This window comes from Euprymna scolopes, chromosome 5 (genome assembly GCF_053919585.1).
Source record: "Euprymna scolopes isolate OS-2025 chromosome 5, ASM5391958v1, whole genome shotgun sequence".
In the NCBI taxonomy this organism is placed as follows: domain Eukaryota; kingdom Metazoa; phylum Mollusca; class Cephalopoda; order Sepiida; family Sepiolidae; genus Euprymna; species Euprymna scolopes.
In genome coordinates this window covers 5,329,387-5,339,380 of record NC_136486.1, presented here as the reverse complement: position 1 = coordinate 5,339,380, position 9,994 = coordinate 5,329,387, and the positions used below count along the sequence as shown (strand labels likewise).

Sequence of the window (9,994 nt, the reverse complement as noted above, 5' to 3'; positions counted from 1 at the left end):
TAATATGGACATATTTTTAAAAATACAAAGATATATGTATACGCTACATATATTTTTAAAAATACAAAGATATATGTATACGTTACATATATTTTTAAAAATACAAAGATATATGTATAGGTTACATATATTTTTAAAAATACAAAGATATATGTATACGTTACATATATTTTTAAAAATACAAAGATATATGTATACGTTACATATATTTTTAAAAATACAAAGATATATGTATACGTTACATATATTTTTAAAGTAATCTGAAAATTACAAAAACAAAGTTGATAGCTATATACATTTAGAGACTTTGAATCAGTAATTGTATTGGAATTGGAAAAAATATTGGAATTGGTCAATCACTATCACATACCTTATCATTTCTCTTCCATAAAAGAAACGTTTTTTCCTTAGGATAGAAACTTGTACATTTAAATTTTAACAACATGAAAGGAATATGAAAACAAAACCAACGAAAAAAAAAAAAAAACAAAGAAATTTTTTTTTCAAAAGTTTAAATTAAAAGTATTTATATATATATATATATATATATGTATATTCATATATAAAATCTGGAATTTTTTTTCTTTTCTTTAAATACAAAATGATTTTCTGTAAGATTTTGTCCGTTTACTTTTTTCCTTTCCTCATTGAAAAACTATGTGTTTTTCGCTTCTCACCTGCCACTCATCAAAAGGCTGCGGTGAATTTCAGTTTACAGTCACACGCAAAAAAGGCACGAAACAACAAATTACATTTTTTTTTTTTTTACAGACAAAAAAAAAAAAAAAAAGAAACCAACATCACAGATTTTGGTTTTCCATTCTTATTCAGCGAAACTTTTTCTCCAAATTAGAATTTCATTCATTTTCTTCGTGGTTTTTTTTTCAATTCATCATTTTTGTCTTTTTTCTCCATTGTTTTTTTGTTTTTTTGTTTCATTTAAAAAAAATCGCCTGCTAGCTCTTTTTTTCTTTCAAACTTTTTTTAAGAAAGAATTTTTAAAAATGGTATTTGTCCAGAATTGCTCCAATATTTTAAAAAAAAAAAAAAAAAATTGTATTTCATGTAATCCTGACTGAAAGAAAATATCATATTCCAAAAATCATGTAAATTAATCAAGTAGTTTTTCTTTAAATAAAAAAAATCATTTTTAAGCAAACCAAAGTTTATCCATTGTCCTCTTGCTAAAAGTGATTTTCTAAAATCTCATAATTTTAATCATTTGGAGTTATTTCCCTTGTTTTCAAGATGGCATCGCAATATTGTTGCTGTTCGTCACAAAATTTGATTTTACTTATTTAAAAATAAAACTACCTGATTAGTTTATATCATTTTTGGTATACAACATTTTCTTTCTACCCTGGATGCACACATCATAAAAATTTTTCATTTTTTTACCGTTTTAGTAAAAAGAGTCTTCCGGACAAATAATTAAAAAAAAATGGAAGCCATGAACTCCTAATTGTTCATTAATCATTGTTCATCAAAGCAGATTTTTTATCATTTAAGTACATCCGAGATTTTATAGTCTTTCATTCTGTTTATTTCATATTTTAAGTAAGGCCTTTAGACTTGATAATTCAATTTTCATAATTTTGAAAATTATTTCATAATTGAAATAATTTTTTAAAATTCTTTAACTTTTTTAACCCTTTCTATCCAGAAAAAAAAAATATTTGGTGCTTGTTCAAAATAACAAAAACTAACAAATTAAATTTCAACTAAAAACAATGTTATTTACCTAATTGTCATGTCGAAATTAGCTTGTTAAGATATAGTCAACAGATCAATTTTTTTTTAAATGTCGTTTTAAACAAAAAAAAACATTACATACTTGTCATGACAAAAATAGTATCCAAAAATTACGAAAACTCATTGGGTAGAAAATTAGTTATAGTTGAAAGTACTTTATATGGAAAATTGGGTAAAAATCGCATTTTTCTTAGCCGTTATAGTAGACAGTAGAAGACTATATGCAGGGGACATAACTCAGAAATTAATATTTTAGATTGTGTCATGGCTGCAATATCTGTTGCCTATAACGATAAACATTTTTATGAAAAACACAATAGCAGTTGTTCTACTCGAATTTTCATAATTTTTGGATATATTATTTTTGACATGACAAAGTAATATTGTTTTCGCTTAAAACAACATAAAATATTGATTTTTATCTTAAAAAGAACCAACAAACAAAATCCAAACTATGAGTTACTTCCCTTGTTTAAGTAAAATTTTAAAATAATAATAACGGATCGCTGGATCGTAAAAGTAAATATTTTATGTAATAACGTTACTAATATGTAATAATTTAAACATGACAATTAAATAGATAAGATTGTTTTTTTTTTTTTGTCTAAATTCAATTTTTTTGATTTTTGGTATTCTTCCCAACAAAGAAACAAATATTTTAAAAAATACAAGGACATCAAAACGTCAATTTTAAATCATTTTTCACTGGAAACGCATCCGAACGTTGATCCACATGCATCAAACTTTTGTAGTTATGGAAAACCTAAAGAACCAAAACTCTTGAATGTTTCTTCAACTCTCCTCAATATTAGCCTAGTTTAATAATCCCATGGATGTTCGCCCATAACAAACAAGGATGACGAGCACTGAATTATGAAGCCAGGGTTGCGTAATCCTCACCCCCTCTTCTCCTCAATCAGCATTGCTTGATTCCACGACTGGAAACAATGCCAAGATAAACAGAGAACAAAAAGCACCTGGTATTTGTAAATGGTCACCCATTTTAGTACTGACCAGGCTCAATAATGCTTAACTTTTGTGATCTAACAGGTGTGTCAACGTGAATTATGCTGTATATTATTATAATACCATAACGTCTTTTACTATGATTGCTTATTCTTATTTTGGCATTTAACCTGGACCAGTTCGGCTACATCCAGAGAATTTGCCGACCAGACACAATCGTCTACTGCAGTAGCAGATGCAATTGTTAGCCAATCACGGTTCCCGCGGCAAATCCCATAGAAGCGAAGACCCATGATCATGTTTTATTGTTCTTAGCAAGGTTTGCAACTGATTTCCGCATCATTTTTTTCCAACCATGAGAAGAGGCTGGTCCAATGTTGATAAAATCATCCGGTGACAACGAAGAACCTGACTATACCAGTAAAGACATCTCGAGAGAGAAGAACTTGTTGCAGAGAAGGATATCTTGCAGCAAGACTAAACAGCATTTGAAATAAACTGCTGCTAATGAATATGTGACGCAAACAATAATGATCGAACACCTCAAGATTTTGTAGGTCGCTCATTTTCATTGTCCAGGTTTCACATTCATACAATAGGATGGTGCAGATGATAGCTTGATGGATGCAGATTTACTCTTAATGCCTTATAGTAGTCTCTTTTATTCAACTTTTTCTGCAGGCTTCTTCTCAACACTCAATTGTTTATTTCTTTTTTTTATATAATGCATTTACGCCGCCTGTCTTAGGATCAGGTTTAACATTCTAACATATCTGACCACATTGTCACGGTGAGTCTAGCATTTTTAGACTGGGCCAGAATTCAGGAGAGATGGGTACAAAAATTGTAGCATATTTGAACCATACATAATAAAAGTCCAATTTTCATAAATAAATACAGTACTTGAGCAAAATAGTGAGGTTTTAAATGAACGCATTTCAGGTGAAAACATTATGTACTTAGGAAAATAGAAGATATACTAGATGTATTTCTAACAAAAATCATCTGCAATTAAGTTCCAACATTTCGTGTTAAAAAATGGCTGACTAATTATTTAGTCAAAATTATCAATCGCAGTTATTTTCCCTGAATCTTGCAAAATATTCAACATTAAACCATACTTTATAAATACTCTATAAAAACTTTATAATTCGATAACTTATCTTTATTTGAAATTATTTTTCTACTGAATCAGTGAAATTTAAGTACATAATGTTTCCACCTGAAATGCGTCAATTTAAAACATCTCTATTCTAAACAAGCACTATAAATACTTTTAGGGAGTTGTCTCCCTTGTTTAAGATTTTGATATTTAGCTTTTGCTAATTTGTTTCCTCAAACTTTTTTTTGCAAAATCCAGCAGGTCTTGAACCATTTAATATCTGTAGTCAATAGTTCTCATTTTTCAAATAACAATACTCAGTGCATGTGATGTCCTTCCTCAAGATTCGCATTGTTTTGTTGTTTTTATGGAAATCGCTCCAGACAAGGCATGAAACCACTTGATGTAAGAAGCTAAAAGAAAGAACTTCAAGGTCAACAATTAGCCAACTGGATAAATTTTGACTTAGAAAACAGCAATTCTTCCCCCTTCATCAGAAACATAACTCATGGAATGTGAGAACTAAAGGACAAAGTAAACTATTTTATTTTATTCAGACTATTATACTATTCTTTTCAGCAACATTTCAACTGATATGCTTTCAGGCCTTCTTTAGCCTGTATTTATTGCCGTTGTTTGTCTATTTTATAAGTTGGTCATTTAACCATAGTTAAATCCAATACACTTTTTATTTGTACTTTTATTCTTTAATGGATGACCAATCAGATGACGTTAGCGACGAATTAAAAATATTAAAAAAAAACAGAAAGCAATTTCATTGCATTTATGTGTGGAGAAACTATTAGTCCATAAAATTCACAAATAACAAGAAAAAATTATCATGGATGAATAATATTTTCCTAAAGAAGGCCGGAGACCAACACATCATCCAAACTGTAGTTGAAAATTAAAAAGCCAGTGAAGGTGAAGATTTAAAAAATGCCTTGAAAAATGTTCAACTAAAACTGCAAAAACTTTCATTTTTTGTCTGGCATTTTTAGTTGAACATTTTTTGATGCATTTGTTTTCAATCTCCATCTTCACTGGCTTTTTAATTTTCAACTACATTTTGGATGATGCGTTCTCCGGCCTTCTGATAAAGGTTGGAGATTACACCGACCGAAACATGACAATGGCTTGAAGAATGTTCAACTAAAAATGCCAAAAAATTCTGTTAAAAGTTTTTGAATTTTTGAGGATTTTTTTCTTTCGATTACTGTTCTTATCTTTAGGCGTGTCTTTTCCAACTCCGGAATCTTTCCGTCAAACTCAGAAATTTGCACGGAATTTCGAACAGAACCCTTCATTAAATCAATAGAGGTAATATGCTTTCGTTCCATCAACCATGACGGGGTAATAAAAGTCTAAAGTAATTTACAATTAGATTTTGAGTGTCACCCACACTGAAAATTGAACCTTCAACCTACGGAAGAGTGTATCTTACAACTGAATTTTACCAAGTACTTTATCTGTTACTCCACGGTTCTTGCAAGCAACATCAAAATACAACTGTGAATTACTTAGAACTTCTTTCCAGTCATGGTTGATGGAACGAGAACATGCTACCCCCGTGGATTAAATAAATAAATTCGAAATTCCATATAGATTCCAGAGTTTGACAAAAAATTCCAAAATGAGAACAGTAGTCCGAAGAATCCAAATAATACAAAGTTTGATCTGTTTTCTTTTTCATGGAAAATCAACCCTTTTTGGGATTTATTTAATGCAAAATTACAATAGTTATTTTAGATAATTTAGTGTATACAATTAATGGAACACAAGTTGCTATTTTTTCTATGATTGCACAGAAGTTACAGGTTCATATTTCTGTTAGTCTGTAAATGGAAATTAGAAAGTGGATTTTGTGTTAACTTTCATAAATCTTGCTTTCCGTTTTTTTTTTTTGTTGTTGTTTGTTGTCACATTCTATGAGGGATGTTTCTGACAAAAGGAGAAGAATTTTTGCTTCATTGATTGGAATTTTTCCATCTAACACTTATTGTTGACTTGTTTTTGAAGTAGTTTTTACTTCTTTAGATCAAGTGGCTTCATGCCTTGTCTAGAGCAATTTCTATTTAAAAAAAAAAAAAAGACCACGAAGGATGCAAAGCAATAAGAACTTATTCCATAGTCTGTAGTATGTATTGGGCTAATCACGAACTTCCCTTCACAAGAATTAACACTTTTTTTCTTTTCAATTATCTCAATGTGTGTAGCATAACAGAACGTACGATTAGCAATTTAACATTTCAAACTGAATGCAAAAGGTTTTTGATATTCACACACCGGCTGTTTTTATCAAACAAATTTGGTTCTTAGTCAAGAATTCCCCCGATATTAAAACAAAATTAAAGACAGATCAGTATGATATCCGTACCTGTGATGAAATGAAAAAGTCATGCTCCAAAAATCACGTATATCGATCAAGTAGTTTTACTTTTCATAAAGAAAATCAAATTTGATGAGTAATCAAGAAGCAAGTGTCTTGCCTACCATTTTGAAAAAAAATTCTAAAGAAACAAAGGGAGTTGACTCAACAATAATTCAAATTTGCAAGATTTATGCTGAAATGCCTACAAATTTTCATTAATCGCTTAAAAATAATTTTCATTTTGAAAATAAAACTAGGTCAATTTACATAATTTTTGGAATATGATATTTTTCGTTTCATCACAAGTACGTACACCATACAGATTTTTTAATTTTTGTTTTTTAATATAAAAGGGTATTCTGGACAAACACCGCAAATTTTAACCAAAGAAAATGAATTGATGCAAGTTATACAAGACACCATTATTTACGTTAGCATCAATTAAAATATCCGTTTTTTAACAAAGAACAAATTGAGGAATTTGACAAAAAGTTCATTGCTTACCTAACCCAAAATATTTTGGATTAGAAAGGTTGGCACTTATTTAGAATTATATTTAATTAAAAAACAAAAATACAGAAAAAGCTTTATTTTGTACATACTCATTACAGAAAAGAAAATGTCATATTCCAAAAATCATATAAATTGATGTAATTTTTTTTTTTTAATAAAATCAAATTTTATGATATCCAGAAATTAAAAATTATTTTTAATACAAACAAAATCTTGATAGTTGAATTGAATTATCACCCTTGAATTTTAACACATTCTAAAACAATATGGCCACTCCCAACATCGGTATCGCTTCCTCATAAAATTTAATTTTCTTAGTTTAAAAAAAAAAAAAAAAAAAAAAAAAAAATTTGATCAATTTACGTGATTTTTGGAATATGACATCTTTGTTCTGTGTCGAGTATGTGCACTATAAAGATTTTTTTTGTATTTTTAATTAAGTGTAACTCTAAAAATGCATGTGAAGGTCAAAGGTCATACCATAAATTAAATTGGTCTTTCTTTTCTCCATTTGTGCAGCTCAAAAAAAGCTTATGTGTTTGCAATTTTAGCAACAAAGTCCATTTCAGTAAATGAGAAAAAAATAAAAATTATTTTTTTAAAGCAAATCCTGACCTCCTTTCTGACCTACCCACCCTCTAGCCTAGATTATTGGACGGACGAAAGTCAGCTGACTTCAGCCGGAGTAGACACCGATTGAATCACACTGCTGCCCTGTGTGTACGAGTTTAACAAGAGTAAAGGTATTGCTGACGTCCCCCCCAGGCTGGCAACCGCATTCCCATTTGCAAACGGAAACGCTGACGTTATTTCATAGTTCTCTTGTGCCAGATTTGATCCAAACACGAGGTGACTATTAGCACAACCGTCTTCGACACAACTCATTTCATCTGATCCCTCATTAACCAGAAGGTTCAACTCCGTTATTCGCTTTTGTAAAGTCAACACTTCCTCGACGAGTAAACACTGTTGGAGGTAGAGCGACATACGACCACCTCCATTGATCTGTCCGGGATGAAGCCAACGTGTGTAACATTGAGACCACAACCTGAGAAAGGCAATGTCACTCTGGGGATAAAGTACAGTTTCTTGTTCTGGGGTTATTAATACCTCATTGGGACATCCTACTGACGGGCAGCAAGACTTTCCATTGTAGATAACATAGAGCGGGTTGTAGAAGAGTGCCTGATCTTGTCCGTCCAAGAGATTTGTCCATTTCCAAATTGAAGGCAGGCAGCTGATTTTTCTTTGGGATTTGTTAGCACTTTGCCGATGCTCACTCCAAAATTTCTTCTGGTCACTACTTTCTTGGTATTGGCTGTTGAACAGGAACGTATGAAAAAGGCCGGTATGGATGCTATCCCACAAGATAGTGAGGTACGTCTCGGAGAATTCAAAGCTCACAGGAAACTGGCATATTAGTTGCCAGACACAATCCAAAAACAGAAGGAACACGGGAGACTGAAGAAAGAAGAAAATAGAATCATAAAAAATATGCTGATACATGTCATATTCGTACGTCGTAATTCTTCACACACGTTTAAAAATAAAATGAAATCGTCTGGTTCGCAAAGGTTTGTGATTTATCTGATATCATTAAGATAAACAATACTTTCTTTACAGATTTTAAAATGAATTGTTCCAATATCAAATTATGTCCTTTACTGAAACTATTTTAACTAAGTGCATTTCAAAGTGACATTTGTTTACACAATTTGAAAAATATTTTTACAATAAAGCAAAATCTTTATTTTGTTAAAAAAGTAATTGTTACAATTTTAAATGAATGAATATATTTGTTATATTTGAAGGATATTTAGCTGAGAATAGCAATTATTTTTACGAAAGCAAAATCATTTCTTCTGAATAATACTGACCCTAATGGACACTTATTATTTCAAAAGCAATATTACTATTCATTTTGGGACAATTAATCGGAACTTTTTGGGGGTATTGGTATCAGAATCAGAAAAATTTGTGCCTATTTTCCGATACCAAAAGCGATTCCTTTAATTATCTTGTTTTATTTGATTTGTTTAAAACAATCTTCAACTGCTGATAACAATAAAAAAAAAATCAATATTTATTGATTTTAAATAACCAGTAAAACTAAAATCTATAGATCCTCCTCCTCCTTCTCCTCCCCGCACAAGTGTGTTTACATTTTAGAAAATATATGCACATTTCAAATGTATTTTTACAGCAATTGGTAAAAATAACTTTGTAGTTAAATATTTAGAAATTTATAAAGTATCAGAATCGGAAATTGTATTGGAATCGTCCCATCACTAATTATTAACAGTAGATCCTTCAAATATCTGTAAAAAGCAACACCGAATTTCCACAATGCTTAGCTATTAATCATAATATTAGTAAAACTAATGACATGTAAATTCCATGGTTCATTCACACTTAACATCCTAACTATAACTCAAATTGACTGGAATTGTTGTTTGTATTCTCAAACTATTTAACAATTTAAAAAAAAAAAATTTTTTTTTATATTTTCGATCCCAAACAAGGCACATTGCCACTTTGTTGTAGGGGGTACTATCGGGGATATAAGTTGCAGGGGTACTATGTAGGAAGTTGGGCAGCAAGATGTCGGTTCATGTTGCATTTGAACTTCTGCATGTCAGTACAGTTGGGGAAGCAGGGACCCGGAAGGGAATTCCAAAGTCTAGCGGTTCTGGGGAAAAAACTACTGGAGTAGAAGGCTCTCTTACATCTAGGGATCTCTACTGTGAAGGGGTGGGATTTAGCTGCTTGTCGGGTTTGTCGGGGGTAAGTACATGCAGTTCCTCAGAGCATTCTCCATTAAAGTACTTGTAGAACAGGCAGAGGGATGCAACATTTCGTCAATGGGACAGAGGCTGAAGTTTAGCTGACAGTTCAGGACCTATCAGATTGGCGACTCTTTTGAACCTTGTCTAGGAGCGAGAGACTAGAGGCAGATGCACCAGCCCAAATATGACAACAATACTCCATACATGGGCGAATGGTGGCTTTATAGAGGTGTAGGATACTTTCAGGCGTTAGTAGTTTTCTAGCACGGTAGAGAGAAGCCATCTTCTTCGCAGCGGCCCTGGTAATGTTTTCAATGTTATTGTTCCAACTCATATTACCTGTGAATGTTAGGCCGAGGAGTTTAAAAGATGTACTTTCAGATAAAGAGTCATTGCCCATTGCTATTGGCGGTAGGGAAGGGTTCTTGTAATTATTGAAGGAAAAAAGTTTAGTCTTGGCAGCATTGAAGGTGATCATCCATTTTTGTTCCCATTCCACTACGG

The 9,994-nt window shown here is 31.3% G+C and overlaps 1 protein-coding gene across 4 annotated transcripts in view; it reads right to left on the bottom strand.

Moving 5' to 3' along the window:
* Nucleotides 1-5,644: 5,644 nt before the first annotated feature.
* LOC145276696 (myotubularin-related protein 10-B-like) overlaps nucleotides 5,645-9,994 on the bottom strand; it is a 175,098-nt gene continuing 170,748 nt past the window's right edge. For all 4 annotated transcript variants that reach the window (XM_080127884.1, XM_080127886.1, XM_080127885.1 and 1 more), the window contains one exon: nucleotides 5,645-8,165. In XM_080127884.1, coding sequence (XP_079984010.1) covers nucleotides 7,371-8,165 — 795 coding nt within the window. In that variant the 3' untranslated portion in view covers nucleotides 5,645-7,370. The remainder of the gene's footprint in view (nucleotides 8,166-9,994) is intronic.